This window comes from Microcebus murinus, chromosome 14 (assembly GCF_040939455.1).
Source record: "Microcebus murinus isolate Inina chromosome 14, M.murinus_Inina_mat1.0, whole genome shotgun sequence".
Lineage (NCBI taxonomy): Eukaryota > Metazoa > Chordata > Mammalia > Primates > Cheirogaleidae > Microcebus > Microcebus murinus.
Genome location: NC_134117.1, coordinates 24,431,909 through 24,454,636, shown reverse-complemented (window position 1 = coordinate 24,454,636; position 22,728 = coordinate 24,431,909). Strand labels below are relative to the sequence as shown.

General features: G+C 51.9%; 1 protein-coding gene across 4 annotated transcripts; it reads right to left on the bottom strand.

Annotated features, from left to right (window-relative positions):
* Positions 1 to 569: 569 nt before the first annotated feature.
* LDB1 (LIM domain binding 1) lies at positions 570 to 21,000 on the bottom strand. Of its 4 annotated transcripts, none has more exons than XM_076009821.1 (11): positions 20,706 to 21,000; positions 12,646 to 12,748; positions 12,475 to 12,519; positions 12,291 to 12,366; positions 12,088 to 12,190; positions 11,763 to 11,935; positions 10,815 to 10,937; positions 10,495 to 10,578; positions 10,279 to 10,402; positions 9,924 to 10,072; positions 570 to 781 (listed from the first exon to the last, which is right to left on the bottom strand). In XM_076009821.1, exons 1-11 carry the CDS (start codon positions 20,728 to 20,730, stop codon positions 737 to 739), a joined length of 1,050 nt encoding a protein of 349 aa, XP_075865936.1. In that variant the 5' UTR covers positions 20,731 to 21,000; the 3' UTR covers positions 570 to 736. The 4 variants fall into 4 exon arrangements, with proteins under 4 accessions (XP_075865936.1, XP_012625067.1, XP_012625073.1 ...); XM_012769613.3 differs by lacking the exon at positions 570 to 781 and adding an exon at positions 8,459 to 9,215; XM_012769619.2 differs by lacking the exon at positions 570 to 781 and adding an exon at positions 8,459 to 9,215 and having other exon boundaries at positions 9,930 to 10,072.
* Positions 21,001 to 22,728: the final 1,728 nt, after the last annotated feature.

The window sequence follows — 22,728 nt, the reverse complement described above, 5'->3', positions numbered from 1 at the left end:
ACAAAAAAAAACACTTCAATAATAACTTCATGGTCTTTTACATTTTTGAAAAAACAAATAAACAAAAAACTCAATAATAAAAAAACAATTCAATGTAAAAATGGGCAAAGGATCTGAACATTTTTCCAAAGAAGATAATAAAATGACTGATAAGCTCATAAAAAGATACTCAACATCACTAGTCATCAGTATCTGCAAATCTAAACCACAATGATATACCACTTCACACACTCTAGGACAGCTATAATCAAAGAGATAGACAATGCCACAGCACTCTACCCTGGGCAACAGAGTGAGACTCCGTCTCAAAAAAAAAAAAAAAAGATAGACAGTAACAAGCGTTAGTGAGGATATAGAGAAATTAGAGCCTTCATACATTGCTGATGGTAATATAAAATGGTACAGCTACTTTGGAAAACAGTCTGGTAGTTTCTCAGAAGGTTAAACATAGAGTTACCATGTGACCGAGCAATTCCACTCCTGAGTATATATCCAAGGGAAATAAAAACATATGTCCACCAAATATGTGTACATGAATGTTCATAGCAGCATATTTAATAACAGCCAAAAAGTACAAATAACTCAAATGTCAATCAACTGATGAATAGATAACTAAAATGTATATCCATACAATGAAATATATTATTCAGTAATAATAAGAAATTAAGCTGGGAGTGGTGATGTGTGCTTCTAGTCCCAGCTATTCAGAAGGCTGAGGTGGAAGGATCGATTGAGCCTAGGAATTTGAATCCAGCCTGGGCAACATGGTGTTATCCTGTTTCTAAAAAAAAAAGAAGGAAAAGAAAGTTAAATACTTGTACGTGCTACAACATGGATGAATCTTGAAAACATTATGCTAAGTCATAGAGGCTAGTCACAAAAAGCCATATATTGTTTGATGCCATTTATATGAAATGTCTAGAATAGGCAATTTTATAGAGACTAGAATGTCTAGAAATGTCTAGAATAGGCAAAATTGTAGATTAGTGGTTGCCTAAGGCTGAGACAGTGGGGGAAAATGTAGAGTGAATGCTAATGGATACAGATTTTCTTTTTGGGGTGGTGAAAATGTTTTCTTTTTTCTTTTTTTTTTTTTTTGAGACAGAGTCTCGCTTTGTTGCCTAGGCTAGAGTGAGTGCCATGGCGTCAGCCTAGCTCACAGCAACCTCAATCTCCTGGCTCAAGCAATCCTTCTGCCTCAGCCTCCCAAATAGCTGGGACTACAGGCATGCGCCACCATGCCCGGTTAATTTTTTACATATATACCTTTGGTTGTCCAGCTAATTTCTTTCTATTTTTTTTAGTAGAGACGGGTCTCGCTCTTGCTCAAGCTGGTCTGGAACTCCTGAGCTCAAAGGATCTGCCCACCTTGGCCTCCAAGAGTGCTAGGATTACAGGTGTGAGCCACTGCGCTTGGCCTCCCATTCTCTATAAAATTAAGTCTAGGCGTGGGGGGGTGTGTGTTTGGTGGCTCATGCCTGTAATCCTAGCACTCCGGGAGCCCGAGGCAGGCAGATCACTCAAGGTCAGGAGTTTGAAACCAGCCTAATCAAGAGCAAGACCCCGTCTCTACTAAAATAGAAAGAAATTAAGTGGCCAACTAAAATATATATATAAAAAATTAGCTGGGACTGGGCATGGTGGCTCACGCCGGTAATCCTAGCACTCTGGGAGGTTGAGGCGGGAGGATCACTTGAGGTCAGAAGTTCAAAACCAGCCTGAGCAAGAGCGAGACCCCGTCTCTACTATAAATAGAAAGAAATTAATTGGCCAACTAATATATATAGAAAAAATTAGCCGGGCATGGTGGTGCATGCCTGTAGTCCCAGCTACTTGGGAGGCTGAGGGAATAGGATTGCTTGAGCCCAGGAGTTTGAGGTTGCTGTGAGCTAGACTGACGCCACGGCACTCTAGCCTGGGCAACAAAATAAGACTCTGTGGCAAAAAAAAAAAAAAAAAATTAGCTGGGCATGGTGGCGTGTGCCTATAGTCTCAGCTACTCGGGAGGCTGAGGCAGGAGGATTGCTTGAGCCCAGGAGCTTGAGGTTGCTGTGAGCTAGGCTGACGCCACGGCATCTAGCCTGGGCAACAGAGTGAGACTCTGACTCAAAAAAAAAAGTCTAAACTGCTCAGCCTTAGTCTACAATTTAGGAAGACTGTGGAGAACAGTTTTGCTGGTTCCTTCCCTCCCCTGAACACCAATGGTGGCCCCTTTGCTGCTATACTCAACACTCTCTTGCTCAATTTTCTCTTCTCCCTGGACTCTCCCACTTCAGTGCCTTCTCTAAAGCTATCCCTCTCTTAGACCATCTGTCAGTCATTGCCAAAATCACCTACCACAGGTCCATCTTCCTCCAACATCAAAACTAATTTCACCTTTGGCAAGAAGCCTGCCTTCCTGATCTCTTTGGTCAAAACAAAATTCTCTCCCTATACTTCTACAGCACTTCACAGGTTCCTAATCCCATTCCCTGAAGTGTGCTTTTTACTCAAATTGTGCCCAGGTCTGTTGTTCCCTTTGCTCTGGGGGTTTCTGGAAGGCAGGAACCAGGTCTTAATCATGATCTGCCTTAGATCCTTCAGTGACAGTCCATTACATTTGGATGAAATTCAAAATCCTTGCTGGCTCTATGACCTTGGGCAAGTTGCTTGGCCTATCTGGTCCTTAGTTTCCCCCTGTGTAAATAAAATGGGAAGTAACAGTCAGCCCTCCATATACATGGTTTCTGGATCTGTGGATTCAACCAACTGTGGATTGAAAATATTCCAAAAAAAAAAAAGATAGTTGTATCTGTACTGAACATGTTCAGACTTTTTTTTCCTTGTCATTATTCTCTAAACAATAGAGTATAACTATTCACATAGCATGTACCCTATATTAAGTATTATAAATAATCTAGAGGTGATTTAAAATATATAGGAGGATATACATAAGTTATATGCAAAAACTATACCATTTTTATATTAAAGACTTGAACATCCACAAATTATGATATCTGATATTCTCACAGTACCTGATACCAAATAAATGTTAACTGTTATCATGTTTATTACATCAACACCACAGCCTTGTCCAGTCTGGCCCCAGCCTCTCCCTCCTGCCATCATTTGCGTTTGCTCACTAGCCTCAGAACCTATGGGTTTTCTTCTAAACTTCCAACCCACCAAGCACTCTCCAGCATCAGGAGGTGTTTCTTCCACCTGAAATCCTCTCTTGTATACTCTTCACCTGACTAAGTTCTCTTCTCCTTCAAGTCCCAGCTGAAACATCACTTCCTGAGAGAGGCCTTCCTTAACCCACCAGTTTAAATAAGGTCTCTTTACTATATGTTCATCCTGCACAACTTGGTTATATCATAAATTGTAATTGCATATGTGTGTATGTATGTATCTGACCATGGTTCAGTGTCTATTTCCCCACCCAACTGTATATGCCATCTTGTCTTCCTTGTTCTGTCTCCAGCTCCAGGCATGTTGTAGATGCTCACTAAATTTAGCTTGACTGGCTGAATAAATGAATGGACCAAGTACAGTTCATATAGCAGGGACTCAATCAATGTTTTAATTTTGAATTAACCCTAGACCTGCCAAAGTAAAAGCACTCAGACTTGGGCTTCAAAGGTGGGAACATGAATTCACAGAGATAACACCTAAACATATAACAAAAAAAAACACTCTGTGTAAGTACAGTAGAAGACAAGAATAAAATTGTTCATAGATGTGCTCTTCACAATAGCCAAAACCTAGAAACAGCCCAATATCCAGTAACAGGAGAATGAATAACTGTGGTAGAGTCACCAAATGGAATATTATATTAATACAATCCTCAAAATGAACTGCAAGCTATACATAGCAACAATATGAATCTTAGTAATACTTAAGTAATATTAAGTAAAAATAAGCCACCAAAAATTATATACACCAGTATTCCCTCATAATAAGGTAAAAAAATAACTAAAGTTTTAAAAGTCTAATAAATTGTCAGGGATACAAATAGCTAAGTAAATAAAAGGAAAACAAGAGAATGATGGATACCTTGGGAGCGGCATGGATGGACCATGTAAGCTAGACTGAAGTCATTGCCAAGGTCCTAGTTTTCATGTTGATGAGTTCTTATGACAGAATTATAAGTAAATAAATGTGCGTTTTGCATGGAGCAATGCTGAGAATGTTTCATGAACCAAGGTTATTATTAATCTAGTTCTGTGCACGTGAGGTCCATTGAAGGCAAGGGAGAGAAATTATGCCTACCTCTTCCAGGCAGCCTTACTTATTGGCAGTGATGGAGAAAAGATCCTTTTCTCCCAAGGCTCTCTGGGACTTTTCTCCAGGGACTGTCCCTAAGTTCTCCTGCTGGAGAAGTGAACTGGTGGCCTAGAGGTGGGGCAGTAGGGAGAGAAGTAATCCAAGATTTAGCTACCTCAGGAAATGAGATCTGGAATTGGTGGGAAAATAGCCCCTTCCCAATCAGCTTCACCTCTCCCAGGCTAAGAGCTGCAGAGTATGTAGTCTCCCCGTCAGTTCATCTATGGCCTCGATGGGTGGGAGCCAGAGGGGGCTCCTGAGAGAATGAGACAGTGCCACAAAGATGACAGTTACAGTCAATATAAACACTCTGGGTATTGGGAGCTGGAGCCAGCAGGGGTAAAAACCAGCATCTTTGAAATCCAGCCTGCATCTAGGGGGCCACTGACTCAAAACATTTTTTTTTTTTTTTTTTTGAGACAGAGTCTCGCTTTGTTGCCTAGGCTAGAGTGAGTGCCGTGGCGTCAGCCTAGCTCACAGCAACCTCAAACTCCTGGGCTCGAGTGATCCTTCTGCCTCAGCCTCCCAGGTAGCTGGGACTACAGGCATGTGCCACCATGCCCGGCTAATTTTTTTATATATATATCAGTTGGCCAATTAATTTCTTTCTATTTATAGTAGAGACGGGGTCTCGCTCTTGCTCAGGCTGGTTTTGAACTCCTGACCTTGAGCAATCCGCCCGCCTCGGCCTCCCAAGAGCTAGGATTACAGGCGTGAGCCACAGCGCCCGGCCCAAAACATTTTTTTATGCGTTCCCTTCCTTTCACTCTGGCCCAGAGCACAGCTGGGCCTTTCTCATCTCCCTGGCTTTTCCGCCCTTCATCACCCAGGCTATAGTTCCTAATCCCTTACCCTCTCCTTTACTTCTGCCAATTCCCAAGAAAGTCCCTACTTTGTGAAAAAGGGATTGGGGGAGGCCCTGGGAAGGCAGCTTAGAGTTTCTCACCTTAGGAAAAGGGGCTTGAGATCAGACCGAACTGGGCTGGGCTGCGTGGCTGCAGTGCTACTTTGGAGAAGGGGTTAGAAGTCAGACTGGACTGGGCTAAAGGTATACAAAAAGGGCTGGAGCTTGTGCTGGACTAGAGTAGGGTCCTAGGAAAGGGGCTGGAACTCGGGCTAGATCAGACTGGGTGAGGAATCGTGGGGGAGGAACTGGAGTCAGGCTGAACTGGGGGTCTGGGAGAAGGCACAGAGGTTTGGGGTTGGGGTTGGGTTCAGGAGCCCTGGCTGGGGTACATGGTCAGGCTGAGACAAGGTCTTCAGCAGCATGCTAGGGCTTGGGACAGGGTCCATATCTGTACCTCAAAACAAAGGGCATGAGGGCCTTGGAGGGCCTCTCCTCTCCCCTACCTCAGCAATTCCTCTTCACTAGGGGCCTTCCCCAGAGGGGATGCTGGGGGCAAGTGGGGAAGAGCTAGGTCTAGGGCTCCAGAAGGCACAGTCCAGGCCTGGCAATCTACCTATTATTCCCTTGACCACTGTCCCCTTCCCCCTACCTCCATAAACACACACAAAAAGAGGTGAACTTGCAAATGCCCAACCCAGCCACACAACTACTGGCCCAGTAACCCCATAACCCAACACAGTCACGCTGCCAAACCACACTAACAACACATCCTCTTCTGTGTACTCACAGCCTCCACTCATCCAGCAGTCCTGCCTTCTCTGCCTTGTTCGACACCATAGCCCCAGCACCTAGAATGGGCCTGGCACCTGCAGAGGGCTCAATGAATACTAGCAGAATGAATGAATTCACCAACGGACACATAGTAATACATAAGTACATGCATATAGATGCCCACATGCATACTCACACACATATATACTCCCTTTACATACACACACACAGATCCAGGTCACCTCCCAGCTTAGCAGTCACATACATACACACACTGACACACGCCCAGGCTAAAAGGCCAGATGTACACCCGGTGCCAGAAACAGACCCACTGCAGCTCACTGTAAGGGTGAGCTGATGGTGACAGCTGGCCAGGAAATGTCCTTCAGTCAGGCTAGCCCTACAGAGGAGCAGTTGAGCGAGGGGTTCAAGTGCAGTCCTGGGGTCCTGAGGCGGCCAAGGTAACTATGTAGGCTGGAGATGGGTAGGGCAGGCCACGTAGTCCTTTCATCTGGTGTCTTCCTGCCAGCTGGGAGGTGAGAGTGAGTTGCAGGTCTATTGGGCTTTACTTCAGATCCAGAAAGGACTTAGTGGGGGAATGTTTTGAGGCCTCAGTTTTCCCTCCTAAGATGAAAATGAAGGACACTCGGTAGGGGGCTTTATGGGAGTTAAGACCTCATCTTCAACCCACAGGAGGGTCTCTCTATCTTGCCAATATTTAATGGTAGGGAGGAAGGGACGTGGAGAGTAACCACCGGGGGAGGAGTCTGCAAAGTGCCCTATTTCTCCTTCCATCTATTCATGGAGCTTTAGGCTGGCCCCTAGCAACAGAGTTTAGGCACCCTCCTCCCTCAGCGCCCCCACCCAAAGTCAGCAAGGAAACAAATAATTCTGCTACTCTCTTAATCCTCCACCCAGAGACCTTAGTACCAGGAGAGACTGGATCTCAGCGGAGCTGGTAGGCTGGGGGCCTGGTAGGGGTAGGAATCTCACTGATAAAAAAATGAGGAGTCTCCCAGACACTCTCCAAGATCCTCTAACCCAAGCCCCATCCTAGCCAAGGATCCCTTCCTCCTCCCCTCCCTTAAAAGCCAAATTCCAGGGTTGTTTATCCCAGGAACCTCAAAAGAGAGCCACCTGTCTGGCAGCCCCAGACAGCTAAGGGTGAGAAGCAACAGTCCCAGTCCTGGGGTGGGGAGGCGAAGAGACTGAGAAAGCCAAGTCTCCTTCAATTTTTGAGGGAGATGGGGCCAGGCTGACACATTTTAGGGTCTCGGGAGGAAGATATGACTCAGGGAAAAAAACCTTCAAGAGGGGAAATGTGAGAGGGGTCCAATTCATACCCCCTCCCCAGTGACTTGTCTTAGGAACTGCAAGAACAGGGAAAAGATTGCCTTGGACCGAGTCATTATTAGGCATCAATGACCAACCAGGACACTCTCAAACCAAAAAGTCTCTTTATTGATCGGTACCATACATGACTCAATTGGCCAAAAAAAAAAAAAAAAAAAAAAAAAAGGCATTACAGTTGGTTGGGGTGGGTCATCCACCCTCCTCACCCCTTCCCCTCAGCTCCTGACACAATACCCTTCCAAAAGTGTGGCAGCTGGAGTGGAGGAAACAGGGTGTGGGGGACCCCAGAATCCAAGGGGAAGAGTAGGGAGAGAAGTGGTACTAACAGTTCCTGGGACTGGCCACAGGAAAAGGCAGCAAAGCCACAGAGCTCAGCCTAGCCTCACAGGACTCTGCTCCTGGCTGTACCCTGGCCCTAAGCCTCCATATGTCCAACTGTGAAGTCGAGCTGAGGATCTTGGCTGCCGCCTCCTCCTACCTTCTACAAGGAAGGAGAAAGAGGAGATATTGGGAGATGAAGACCCTCTACCTCAGCAGGGGGAACAGAGGCCTATTTCTCCCTGGTGGGCTTATAGCTGAGACATCCTCAGTGGCTCCTTCCCCTCTCTGGAGGGCAGGGTGGGACTAAATATGAAGCTTGAGGGGTTGGGGGAAGAGTGTTCTGGAGGAGAGTGGATGAGCCCCTCTCCCATCCCATGCCTGCCCAACTGAGACAAAATAAAAAAATGCAGCAACAAGGCTGCTCCCTTCCTTCCACACTCCCTACAGGAGGAAGCCTTGCCCTCCCCCATCCAAGACAGCTGCTCTAGTGGAGGACTTGTAAAGAATATACACACCACAGGTGGGGGCAGGGCTGGGACAGAGGGAGTCACAAGCACTAGGAGGGCAGGCTGGAGTCCAGAGGATGGGCAGAAACAATAGTAGGGGGCTGTCACAAAGATGTGGCCATCATGGCCCCCCTACCCCATGGTATGCCTTTCCCAACTCTAGTCACCAGAGAGGAAAGGGGAAGAGAGATAGCAAAGTTGTCTTCTTGGTCTGAAGCTCTCAAACAGTATAAAATGGTATGCATATCCCCTTGCCCCCACTCTCACTCCCACCTGGGCCCAGGGGCCCTCCATCTGCCAGGAGTAGGGAGGTAGCTGGGCTTTTAATAGAGGGAAGAGGGGGGACATGAGTGACTTTTTTTTAAACTTACATTTTTAATAATATTATTTTTTAAAAAAACTTGGAGCCAGGATAAGTAGCAGAAGGGAGAAGGAGCCCAGAACTTTACCCCTCTACTACAGTCACCTAGGGAGAGAGGCATTTGACCAAGCCCCATAACTTTAAGTCCCTAAGGGCTGTGGGTACAAACAACCCCAAGCTTGAAAGGGGTAAAGTCAGGAGGATGGGGAACCCAGAATCTGGGGTGAGGATGGAGGCAAATGCCCTGGGGGGTGGTCAGGACATTTCTCAGAGACCCAGGGTCCATGTAGGCATCCACATGAGTATCCCCTTCCCCCAAAAGGCTCTGCAGGGGCCAGGCCCAGTCCAGGGCCACTGAGGGGCAAATCTTGGCACCTGCCCCCAGTGAGTCCGGTTCCTCCCTGAAGTGGGTGGATGGAGTCTGCCCATTTTAGATGCTCAGTCTCTGCATTCTATCTTCTGCTCCCTGGGGCTGCAAGGGGTGGGGCAGGAAGAACGCTGGGTGGCCATGGCAGGGCCTTTACTGGGAGGCCTGTGACGTGGGGTTCTCCGATTTGCTTTCTTGGCTGGATGGAGGCTTGCTGTTCCAGGGGCTGTTGGCGCCCAGTGCAGGGGAGTTGTTAAAGCTGTCCTCGTCGTCAATGCCGTTGGCCGCGTCAAACTGGGTGTTCTCCAGCCGGGTGATGAGCCTCTCGTCCTCGTCCCCGAACTCCCCGCCCATCAGGGTGGGCTCCCCCACCACCATCACATCCTGAGAGTGGCGGAGGTCCCCAAACATAATCGGGGCAGGGGCTCGCCCGGCCCAGGGCAGCAGATACCCCCAAAGCCCCAATACCAACCCTGGAAGCTCAATAGCCCCAACCCCCTCCTCAGACCCAAATTTAAAACCCCGCTCCTTTGACACCCTCAGCTCCTGGAATCCTTCCCACTGAAGGACACCAGAGCATCATAGCCTTTAGCCCATATCCATTAAATTCTGGGAGGAGAAGTCAGTCTACTGCCCTAGCTCTCTAGTCCATCTCCCCAAAATTTTAGGGTGTTCCTAAACTTCTGTCCACATGTAAGACAAGAAACAGATCAAAAACACAAGGGAGGGAAGTGTGTACATGTGTATGTGTATGTATTCTAGATCCATAAACATTCAAGTCTGTGTGTCCTCTATCAGAGTGTGTGTCTTTCTGATGGTCTGTGTACCCCAAACTGTCCGTCCTGAACGTCCGTATGTTCTCTTGGTCGTCTCTGCCTCATGCTCTAACTTCCTATGCTGAGTCTGCGTGATCACACTATGTGTGTGCCTGACAAGAACTCTCTCATCAGTGATAGGAGTCAGCCCATGCTGGCAGAGTACATGGGGAAAACTGCCTTTGCTTCTATACCTGCTAGTGAGCTCAGGCTTGGACAAGGGTCAAGGGTGAGTGGTAGGGCAGCCCAGAAGAGAGAAGAAAGCCGAGATGCTTACAGGTACCTGGCTGGAGAGGGCGAAGGTGCTGGCTGGGCTCTTCTTCTTGCTGTTGCTATTGTTGGTATTGCCGCCCCCCGAGCTCATGGTGCTGCCCCCTGACATCTTCCGTTTCCGCCGTTTGCTAGGCTGCTGCCGTGCGGGCTCCGCTGTGTCAGGGAAAGGAGACTCAGGTGGGAGAGGGCCCTGGGTCCCCTAGTCTCCATTCTGGCCCCTAAGAAGCATGAGCCTACCCTGATCCCAATCTTGCATACCCAGGAACAAGGAAGGGGCAGGGGGAACTTCACAAGGAGACAAAGATACAGCCTTGGGGAGTGGTGTCAGGTCCTGGTAAGAGAAAGTGCAAGGCACTCACCGGGGGGTGCTACCATACGCTGCCACTTCTGGAAAAGGCAAGTCTTGAGGCAGTCGCGGGGGCTGAGGCTGTAGGTCTTGTGGCGGGACATGAGCTCCTGCATGGGCTCAAGTATCACACAGAGCTGAGGGCAGACCAGGAGGTGGCTTGTTAGGGAAGAGACACAGAGCTGAGACCACATGGGATGGGGCAGAAAATGGGTAACTGGAGACTCACTCGGAGGTAGTTAAGAGTGGAATTGGACAGCCCACACCGGGTGATGTTTTTAGAGAGCTGATCCAACATCTGGGGGTCCTGGGCCTAGAGAGGGAGAAACGACAAGAACAGTGACACCTGGGTTGCCTCTGCTCACTTGCGCTATCATCTGAGCATGATGATACTCCTAACAGAGAAGTGGGGTTAGTATGAAACCCATTTTTCAGATGAAGAAATCCTAACCTTCTGTTTAAGGTCACAGTCAAGAAATGGCAGACCTCATTCCACCCTTCCCACTGCCTGCCTTAACCGTCGCATCCTGGGTCCTGCCCACAACTCACGTGCATGGCAAGGATGCTGCGGGGGATGAGCTCTCGGTGCTGCCGAATGCTGAAGTGCCATGTCTTTATCCGCATCATGTCGTCAAACATGAACTCCAAGTACAAGCGGCCCTCCACACACACCTGGGGACAGGCTTGTCACAACCCTGCCCTCTCCCCATATGCCATACCTCAAAGTGTGCCTGTTACAGTCCTCCCTTTTGCTCACAACTCTCCCACTGCATATACTTTTGCCACCCGCACATAACTGTGCATAATTGTCATAGCACTCCCTGACTCCATATACCTGTCACATCCCTGGCCTTTAAAACACACACATAGAAAAGCTTAACAGACCTATGTCCCCTCCCCATGTAGCTAGTGATACACCCATCTGCTATAAGCTCTATGAGGACAGGCTCTTCTTTTTTTTTCTGAGACAGAGTCTCACTTTGTTGTCCAGGCTAGAGTGAGTACCATGGCGTCAGCCTAGCTCACGGCAACCTCAAACTCCTGGGCTCAAGCAATCCTCCTGCCTCAGCCTCCTGAGTAGCTGGCACTACAGGCATGTGCCACCATGCCCAGCTAATTTTTTCTATATATATATTAGCTGGTCAATTAATTTCTTTCTATTTATAGAGATGGGGTCTCGCTCTTGCTGGTTTCGAACCCCTGACTTTGAGCAATCCACCCACCTCGGCCTCCCAGAGTGCTAGGATTATAGGCGTGAGCCACCACGCCCGGCCGAGGACAGGCTCTTATTCACTTGTGTATCCCTGAGGCCCAGAAAACTGTCACATACAAAATCAATAAACGTTTAGCTGGATGTTGCAGCATGGGGGCTCTCCCTTCTTATTTTGCCACTTCCCATTTTGCCTTCCTGGGGAACAGCTGTGAGTACATGTTGGGACAGAGGAAGGGAATCAAACACAGGTGCCTCAGTATTCCACATCCAGCTGGGTTGCTGACCTGGGTGAACATGGGCTTGCCATGCTGGGTCACCATGCTGCCCTGGTCACAGTCGAGGGACACAAAGTTGCTGTGGAATGCCTCCTTGGGGTGCTTAAGCACATAGTAGAGCTCTGTAGCACCCCCCTCAAAGATGCTGCGGAAGTAGCGTGGGATCAGGGTCCGGCCAATGGCTGTAGAGATGGGACAAACTTCAGGACAGAAGGACCACAAAAGAGGCCACGCAGACGCCTCCCCTGCCAAGAGAGATCCCTTGGCACTTCCAGACCTTAGAACTATACAGGAGGCATATACTCTCACACCAGGGCCCCCAGAAGCCACTCACTATATCTCTTTGGTCCATCCTCCAGGCAGAAAGTGATGGTCAACATGGCATCATCCTCAAAGAACTCAGTCGTGAAAGCATCCCACCAGAGATTGTCACACTCCTAGGGAAGACAGGGAGGTCTGTGTTTATGTACCACAAGATATCCCAAAGGGGTGCCCAGATAGCCCTCCGGCTTCCAGCCCCTTTTCCCTTGGCCATACCTCTGTCCAGTTCTGAAGCCGTTTGTTAAGCTCAAATATTCTGTAGTCAGTTTGGTTGCCATATGGTGTGTGCCTCCTGGAGGAAGTGAAGGAAGGAGGTCACTAGAAGCAGAGTCTCCTCCCTCCCCCCAACTCTGCCTTCACCCAATAGAAAGCACCTTCCTCCCCACTGGACTCAACTTACCCAATCCCAGGCTCCAGGTATGTAGGCGGGTACATGGGAGTTGGGCTGTGTAAGGGAAGAGGCCATGAGAATGGGGGTGGAAGTCAGGAATTATTTAGGGAGGGGTCACTCCCTCCCGTTTCCAGGCAGGATCCCACCTGGAGAAGGGTTAGGACATAGCAAGAGACTCACCCCACATCCCGATCCAGCATGGTGCCGGGATGGAAGGGGGGGAAGGCGTTGCCGTTCGGGGGCTCCTTCGGCGAGTACAGTTTGAATGACTTTGAGGAACAACCTAGGAGAGAAAGAAAGGCTCTCTCTGAACCCCTGTTGGGAGCTCTCCTAGAAGTCTGCTAGACTGTGAGGACAGGGACTGGTCTTATGGAGCCCCCTGGCCTGACTGCAACAAGAGAGTGGTGGACTGGGGAGGGGCTAGGGAGCACCTATCTCCCCTTCTAAATTTGGCTCCAATCTCATTTGATTAAGAAACTAGGAGTTCTCAGCCCTAATCTCAGCCCATACCCAAGTCTCCACTTCTTAACTTGGCCGAGCCCTGGATGACAGAAGAGGAATTAAATCTGGGAAGAAATGTCAATATTATAGATAAATAAATATCCAAACTTAAAATCTAATTTTATAAACTCCCTTTTTACATAGTTTCATTCCATCATAACAACCTTGTGAGGCAGCAGGGTTGACCATAACACTCCCATTTTACAGAGAAGGCAACTGAGGGTTCAAAGGAACTTGCCAATATCATATAAAGCTAGTAACTGGCAGAGCCAGCACTTGAGCTCAGATCTTCTAATTCCCACATCCTAACACTATTTCTACCATCTGACCCCTCTATTGCCCTCTAGAGACCAAGGTGGGGGAGGGGAAAGGGGGATTTTGTGAACTCTATGCCCCTCCTCCACCCCAGGGTCTCAGGAGAGCAGGGGGTAGAAAGATAAAGGGGGGTGGGTGCCTGTTGGGTGCAACCCACCAGATAACCAGTTGGACCTTCTGCCTCCCCACCAACGGCCACTCCCTTATCAGCCCAGCCCCCACATGCACCATGAGTAGAGTATTGTCTCCAAACCAGAAACCCAAAGCTTCAACCCCTTTTCTCTTCTGAGACTTGCAGTGGGAAAGGGAAGTAGATGAACCTCCACTGGATCCTACTCTACTTACAAACAGAAAATAGGGGGCCCAGCAAGGAGGCTATGTTCTAGGGGGCTCAGTCTAGGAGGCAAGTGGTAACTAGACAGGAGTCTCTGTTGTATGTCTGCATGTGTCCCCTCTTCTACCTCCTCTAGCAGCATACAGTTCCTGGCATACCATTTCCTGACTGGAAGAAGTGCAAAATTCAGAGTTGGGTATGAGCCAGGTATCCCTGCAACTCTATGTTTCCCTTCCCCACAAGATAGGAGGGGAAACTGAGGCATAGCCTTTAAGATTCTGACTCCAACCATATTCACTTCCTTAGGTCCCCAAACTTGATTACATTCGAAAGGGTAATTATATTGGCTACATCTGAGCCCCCTCCCCAATTTAGATACAAAATCTATTTTGTTCCTTGGGGGAAAGAGACAAAAGAAGACCCTGTGCCAACATGTGTCATTTAATTCTCTCCCCAGGGCCCCCTCCAATGTAGGCAAAAGGAGGGTCCCAGAGGGGCCCAGACTACACAGTCCTGGAAGGTGCCAAGAGCCAGAGCCAGTGTGTGCCTGCACACACGTGTGCCCCATCCTGCCTAGCAGGCTTCCACCCTTAGCTCGCCCCAACATGCCTATCAAGGGCTGGAACTCAGCAGCCCTGGGCAGGATCAAGGTGCCAGCAACAGGCCTTCACTCCACATCCACATGCTTCAAAACAGCACACACTACCTTCCCATGCTAGTCTGGACTGAGCTTGTGTCTCAGGAAGGAGACAGTCCCCACCCAGCTCCCAAGTCTCTCCACTCCACAGACAGACTAAGGCCACACAGAAAGCCCAAGCTCACACAGCCCACCAGAGACCAGGCTTGGGCAATGAATCCCAGAATCTAGATTTTCAGACCTGCCCCTCATTGCCTAACTAGACAGTCCTTTCCCCAAAAGCAAAACTACTCCTGTCCCCTTAGTTTCGGGCCACTTGAAGAACTGTGTCAGCTCAAGAACCTGAAGAGAAGGGATGCAGGATACACGGGGTTCCTCTTTAATTCTGAACAAACACTCAGAGCCTTCTTTTCTCTCCCTAAAGAACAGACAGGCATTGTCTGGGGCTGGGAAATAGTTCTGAGGAGCTAAAGCCCAGAGCTCTGGGGCCTCTATTTACACCTCCAGTGAATGGACACAAAGTCAGCATCTCTCCAGGGCCATAGCAACTCCCAGTAGCCCCAGCACAAGGGCTTGGGAGTGAGAAGAGAAGGGGAGGGACATCACCCAGACCATCTGTCCCTGTTGCTGCCTGTCCCCAGCAGCAGGGGTAGAGGGAGCAAGGTGGGGGCGGAGGGGATGTGTCATCCAGCCCTGGAGTCAGGCATAGTCCCCCTCCCACCTCTAGCAATCTGGGAACCTTTAGGAAGGGGGAGAGGAGAAGAGCCCAGAACTAGTAAAGTTTTCTCAGGATGGAAGCTGCATCCTGGGGCTGAGGGGAGCACCTCCAGCTGGGCATTTCCATGGTAACCAGGCTGACCTGAGGGCAGGCCCCCTCCCTTTGGGGGCCGACCATAGGTCAGCAGGCCTATGAGCCCTGGCTCTCTGAGCTGGGGCACCTCTCCCCAGCCAGCACACAGCCCGGGGCCAGAGTGAGGGCCTTCTGCCCACCCCCGACAGGCTTGCAGGGTGCCCAGACTTACCTGGGAGAACTGAGGGGGCCAGGAGAGGTGCGGGGAGCGGCTGGAAGCCTGAGAGACCCTGGCAAGGGTGAGGGCTGGGGGGGGGGGGCCGACTTCAGCTGCTCATGTCCCGAGTGGGACAGGCAGGCCTGGCTGGGAGCTCCACTCCGCCGGCCGCACAAAGACTCGCACGCACGGCCTCGGCCCGCCCCGCGGCGGCCACAGCACCGGGGGAAAGTTACAATGGCCACTGGGCCGGGGGCCAGGGGCCAGGGGGCCGGCCTGGGTGGCGGGGGACCGCGGGGAGTCCGGAGCCTTCTTTGTTTGCAAGGTTTCCCTCAACAATGGCTGCTCCGCTCTTTCCTCTCCTCCTCCTCTTCCTCGGCTCTCCCCGCCGCCGCCTCTCGCTGCCTCTGCCTCCGAGCAGCCCGCCCGCCTCCCCAAGCCACCGGGCCCCTCTGCTGGGGGCACCAGGAGAGGCAGGGCCCGGACTCACACTCACTCACACTCGCACACTCGGACACACACACAGCGCCGCCGGCTCCCTGCCTTTCCTCCTTTCTCTCCCTGCCTCCCTCCCTCCCTTCCTCCCCGCTCGCCCTCTCCGAGCCTCTCTCAGAATGAGGCCCCAAGGCGGGCGGAGGGTGGAGCTGCCCCCACCGGCCCCGCCCCCTCCCTGCGAGGAAAGAGGAAGAGCGAGAGAGGGAGGGAGGGAGAGAGGCAGGCTGGGACGGAGGGACTGCTGAGAAAAACAAAAGAGAGACAGAGACTGAGAGAGACACGGACGGATTGGGCCGAGAGGGACCTGGATGGTGGGGAGGCCTGGGGGGACCAGGAAGGAAAGGCAGGTCGCCCCCGCCCACTCCCCAACCCCAAGGCGTGGTCCTCAGGAGTGAGCAGGGGAGCCAAAGCCACAGGCAGGGAGGGATGGGCGGTGCGCTCCTCTCTGTAGACTCCGGGTATCTTCATACCACCTTCCAAACCGCCCCTAAATCTCTCTTCCTCTCCCCTGGGATCTCTCAGGTTGAAGGCTGGCCTGGGCTGCCACCCTAGGCACCCCTGGTGAAATCCCAGAGCAGCTGGGGGGAAGATCCAGGGGGTTATTTTTGACAGAGACACATTTCTGACTTCTGCCTGTAAACACTGATTGAAGGGAGGAGGACACTCTTAAGCTTCCCTGCCCCCAACCCAGCTAAGTTCCAAGCCCTGACTTCCATCTTCCTTAACAGGAAGCTAGCTCCCTTCCCCACCACCATCACTGAAGACACTGTGGGTGCCAGGGAAAGAGGCCTTGTCAGAGCTAGGAAGGCAAACTTGCCCATCTTTTTTGAGAAGAGGCCTAGTCTGCTGCTGAATCCTTCCCACCACCCCAGGAAAAAAAACAGTTAGTGGGTAATGTCTGTTTTCCAGTCCAATGGGGGCAACCCAAAGGAGAGGGTATTTCTAAACCTTGGGTAGTGGCCCAGGCCCTACTCCTAGACAGACAGGAAAAGAAAAACTAACTCTCTCTCGGTTTCTCTCTCTCACACACACACCCATAGGAAGGGGCTCTGGGACCTCCTACTTCCTTCTTTGCAAATTGAGTGTTTCTCCTCTACTTGCTGCCACTACCACCCCCAACTATATTTACACCTACCTCCAAGGACAGGATTTCTCATGACATACGCACTGGTTAACTGTGCAATAATATTGCACCTGGCTGTGTGAACATCCTCCACACATGAATAACACATCTCACTTTCACAGAAATCAGTACCTGATACACATTTCAACCTGTGGTCTATCGTAAGCTCTAAATATACAAACCCAAACCCTGGACATACACACACACAGTCATACACACTGGGACCTGTAACACTCATGCATCCTAACCCTAGCACAGACCCTGAAACGGTGTTAAACCCCTAAACCTGTGGCACACTATCACATATATCATTTGTATCACATATATACACTGATCATTTGTTAAACAGAGACTTAACCCATAAACCACCACCACCTTTCCTGAAAACCAATACACCATTCGTCATCACAGCACAGCCATATGATACACCCCAGCTTTCACAAACATACTAAAATCTATGACATTTAGTCCGACTTTGCAACATACAGCTTACCACCATGACTTAAAACATTCTCACTGACTCTCAAATTTACAACCCAGGGTTAGCCACACTCCTCCCCCCATTGACAGGACAACTCTTGTCATTTGTTTCCTGCCTTTAAACTTTCCAAAGTGCATTCACAGGCAGTACCTCAAGAGATCCTTATTGTACACAGAGCCAAATATCCTAACAGTGAGATCCTAATAGATCACACTGAGACAGGAGGGCCTGGGGCTGGAACCCTGGGCTTAAACTCACTAGATAAAAGCCCAGCCCTGGGGCATTGCAGCCATTCCTACTCCCTTCCCTCTCCAGGCCTCAAATGACTGTCCACATGGGGGAAAGGGGGGATGGGTAAATGTTCTGGCTCAGAACCCCTACCCAGCCTGTCTCCTCAGATGGGGGAACTTCAAGGGCCCTCCTGTCCCACTGTGGGGAAAAGGGGATGTATCAATGCCAAGATGTATCAAGACTCTGGCATATCATCCAAAACAGGCCTGCTCCTAGTTCTCCTTTTCTACCAAGTCTGTTCCTCTCTCTTCTCTGACCCAATTCCCCCAGTTGCACAGGGGCAGAAGAGGTCCAACTAAAGAGAGCAAGTCTGAGTTAGAAGGCCCTAAAATTGGCGGTGGGGAAAGCAGCAAAGAATGACAAAGATGATGAGGGAGAGTACTCTTCCTGGAGATGGGACCTCAAAGGACAGCAATCAGCCCCAGCCCACAGGATGAGGTACCAGCACTGCCCCCTGCCTGGGCCCCTGGGGCTCCCTGACCCAGGCCTCCAGTGTGCCTGCCCCCCTTCCTTTGTCTGTGCCCGGCCTCCCGTTGGCCTGGCGCTCTGCCATCCTCCTCTCCTGGCTCCCAGCCGCCACCACTGCTGCCTCGTCCCCTCCCCCTACTCCTCCCTGCCTTAACCCTTCTGAGCCACATGCTGCCCCAGACAGGTCGTGGCCCCCTCAGCATCTTGCCTAGGATGACGCCCCTTAGCAAAGGTTCTCCCTGCTCCTGGTCATTTCAGCCCCAGAAGCTGTTCCCCACACCAGGAGCACCATATGAGTTGGGTGTGTGTATGTGTGTATCTTATGCTGTTTTTGCATGTGCATGTGTGTCGGTCTGCGTGTGCTCTGGCTTCCCTCAGTCACATGTGTGGGGCATGTGCTGTCTCTGCTGGGCTGGGGGAGGAGGAGGAGCCCGGAGACAGCAGAGCACAAAGGAGAGACTCAGGCAGGCAGGCAGGCAGGCAGGCAGGCAGGCAGGCAGACAGGCAGGCGGCCTGCCAGGGCGCCTTAGCCCTCACCCCAGGGCTGCTCAAGGTGTGGGGGAGGTCTTTGGGCCTGGACTGCCACATGCCGCCACAATGTCCTTGTGTTCAAGCATGTGCTTCCACCCATCCATGCAAGCCTAGTCCCCTCTCTTCACCCTAACTCCTACCATTCCCTACCTCCAGTCTACTCTCTAGCCTCTCCCCATGTGGTTCTCCTTGAAGTCTAACCTCCATCCATCCTCTGTGGCATCAATCCATAAAGCTTCTTCACAATCAGGAAAAAGACTCCCCACTCTAAGTCATCTTTTGCACCCTCACCCTCAGGCCACCAGACACACAAAAGAAACATGCCTTTTGGGGCACTGACTGAAGTTCTCTGTGCCCCCACCTCCCCACACATACACCCCTGGGCAGGCATCCTCTTCCTGTCCCCATGCTGTTCCCAAAGAGACTGAAGAGAAAACTTTCTCTCTCCTCCCACTGGACCTAGGTACCCAGCCCCAACTTCAGGGCCAATCTCCCATCCACTTCCAGCCTGACAACCTTCCATAATATCCCCTACCCACTATTTGTAGGCATGAAGAATCAAAATTTAAGATTTAGCCCTCTAGCTTGTTCAGAGCCTTAGTTTCTGCTCTGCTCATGTATAGTGATGGAGGGTGAGGGCCCTGGGGTGGACTCAGAGCATGGAAGGATCTGAACAGGGTACCCAGCATGGAGCAATTATAAAGGAGAAAATACACACAAACATGCACACCAAACTGGTAGGAGGGGAGATGATGGGGCCAGGCAGGATTTCAGCTTGGCAAGCTCTTCCCTTTCCTTCTCTCCCCCACCCTCTGCAGCAGGAGCCAGGGTTCCCATACTCAGATATTGTAGGATCCTCAGGCTCTCTTAGCCCTCCCTTTGGGCCCAGTGCCCCTTAAACATCATCCTCAGCAGGCACCTGAAGTGTGTGCCCAGCCCAGCTTGGCCTGGGTCACATGATTTTCAAGGAAGCTACCACACTGGCAGCATCCCTTGGGGATTGGGGGTGGTGGTGGTGGGGTGTCCAGTTGTGAAGTATGGACCTTCCAGAGAATGGGACATCTGGAAAGGTGAAGGGTCCAAACCAGGCTAGATTCAGAGACACTGACTTCCAGGAGAAAGCTGACTAGAGCCTGGAGCAGGAGGGTCAACTCCAGGACCCGGATCTTGGGGATGGGGACAGACAGTCTGTTCTGAGGCTTTCTGGAGACTCTCTCTCCTGTCACATGGCTCCTCTATTTCCTCCTGGCAGTGAGGTAGACCTTCTCCTCCTCTAGGAAAAAAACTCAGACCGAGGCTGTCCCTGGCAAGAACCAGTATGTGTTTGGGGCAGGCAGGGATCAGAGCCTGGGTCCTCTCTCAAGTTCTCACTTTGGGATCAAGCAATTGCTCCCTCCAGCTCACCTCTCCACAAATCACTCTATTTCCTTGCCTGCCTGGGGCTGCCACATTTCCCCTCCCATTAGGGCAGAGATGCCAGACCCAAGGGCCCAATTATCTGGCATCCCCTAGGAGTACCTCCTGTCCCTCAGGAGGGCTATCCTTCCCTGGCAACAGGCAGGAAAAGTTGGAGGGGGACAAGATGGGCCCCAACCAATACCTCCCTGCAAACATGGTCCTCAGAAACTGCATGAGGGGGGTGTCACAGGCAATAGGCAGCAGGGAAGGGGGGGGCAACCCAAACCAGCCAATCACAACACTATGATGACCTAAGGGGGGGTCAAAAGTCCAGAGTCACTTCTGATTGGCTAACAACCTGGAATTCTGAGAATTTCAGCCCCCCCAAACCCCTCCCCAGTTAGCCTCCCCCCCCCCAAAAAAAAAAACCATACACATAAGCTACCCTCATAGCCTCTCTTCCCCGTCCTTCTGGGTTCCTGCGCATTTACAGAGTTGGGAAAAACCCTCCCCGCCAGACGGAAGCCCCGCATGCTCCTTAAAACCCCCTACTTCCCCCATGCCATCGACGCCCCCCAAAGTTCTTGCCAAACATAGGGTGAGGGGGCCGCGGGGAGGGTTAGGCAGGGAGGGGCTAGGCGGCCTCGCGCCCCACTCACCAGGACAGGCACAGCCCACTGACATCTTCACATCGCCCGCCGCTGGGGGCCCAGCCGAGTCACGGTGCCCGCCCCTCGCTGGGACAGGCCGGGCATGAGCCGCCGCCGCCGCCCGCGGCCCCCACTGCCCTCGCCGCCGGCCCGGCCTGGCCCGGCCTCGGCCCGGTGCGGGCGGCCCCTGGCTGCAGCAAGGGGCCTGTCAGGCGCCGAGCAGACAGGAAGGAAGCCAGGCAGGAAGGCGAGCTGCCTCTGCGTGTGTGCGCGCGGGTGTGCGTCCCCGGAGTGTGTGTCCGTGTGTGCGCGTGTGCGTGTGCGTGTCTGTGCGTTCCCGCCGCCCTCCCCGCCGCCGCCGCCGCCGCCGCTCCCCCCCTCTCCCTCGCGCTCGCGCTCTCCCTCTCGCAGGCGACGACTCTCCAGCCACAGCCCGGCTGGGCCGGGCTTTATTAATATGCTAATTGTCCTGCTAGTGGGAGGGGAGAGCTGTGTCAAAGTGACCCGGGCGAGCGCGCCGCTAGCGGCTACGTGCGTGCGCCGCGCGGAGGGCGGCGAGGGGCCGGGAGCGTCCAGGGAACTGCATGCATGTGACGCAGCCTTTTAAAAAGGAGACGAAGGCAGAGACCCCAGAAAGGAAGGGCGAGGGGGAGGAATAGGAGGCGAAGCCTCACACTCGGTGTCGGTCCTTCGGGTGGCGCCGGGTTGGGAGCGTAGCTGAGCGGGAGCGGGAGCTGGGACTGGGGAAGGCGGAGCCAGGGTGGGCGGTGAGGTGTAGCTCTCTCTCCACCCGGGGCCGCGTTCCAGGAGGGTAAAGGGACTGCAGACCCCCTGCCTGTGTTCCCTGCTGAGACCCAAGCCTTACTCTGAGGACCCCTTGTTATGCGTCGCTACCCCAAGCTGGGGGGGGGGAAGGAGTAGTATCCTAATTCTTGTAGCAACCCTCCACTCACAACCTCCCTGAATTAACTACTCCTCCCTTGCCTGCTAAACCAGTTGGGTTGAGAGTTAAAAGGGTTAATTAAGTGGGGTCCCCGCCCTCCCCAGCCTGGGATCTGCGTTTTGCTGGGGGGAGGGGACTGCGGAATGACCACCAGGTTGGACTGGGGAGGAGGGAGTACACAGGCCCTCCTTCAGGCTGGCTCTGACACATCAGTCAAGACACTCTCCTCCCTTCCCCCCTTTCTCCACCCAGCTTTGGCGCCTTCCTCCCCACACCCGCCCTCCCCTCCCTCCCCTCTTGGAAGCTGCTCTCTTTTGAGGGCTTTGGAGACTGAGCAGAGAACAGTAAGCAGACCCCTCCACTGCCCCCAACCCGTAGAGGCTTTGGCCAGGGGTCGGGGGACGGTGGGGGTAAGATCTGGACGGTCAAAGTCGGGAACACGCCTTCCCCAGGGAGGAGCCTCCCAACCTTCAGGCATTCCTCAAGGACTCCCCAACCCAGCCCTAGGAGGGGAGGGGCTCCATCTCCATCTCTTCCCAAAAGCTCAGCCTTAGCTGCCTCATAAACAGGAAATACCTATCAGCCAGGAGGAGGGAGAGGGGAGCTGCCTGGAGTAGAGTTGGCCCCCTCCCTCCTGGGGGTCCCCAGCTGCTAGCTTCCCTTCCTTAAGCTTCAGGGTGCGCTCCAGGAGTAGAAGCTGGGGACCTGGGCTAGTGTCCCCTCTCTTAGGGCATCTGGCCCAGACTGGGTAGGGGCTTCTCCCCTTTGTTACTCAGAGGGAAATTGGTAAAAGGCTGTTTGGTTCCCTCACTTTGGCTCAGAGTCTGCACAGCTGCCTTGACCGGCTGGGGGAGGATTACAGATGTGGAGGTTTAAGTGTTTATGAAACCCCTTCTCTCCACCTTAGGTTTTTGCTGAGGGAGCATGAAATGATGCAAGGATGCAGGGTCTGGGGATTGAAAAGAGGGCCTGCCTAGGAATGGGGACCTTCCTCTCCTGTGCTGAGGAATGGCTGGGGAGGAAAGCTCCACATTGTGGATTCTCCGACCTTAGCTTTCCCCATCCTCACCTCCTCAGGCCATGACTGAA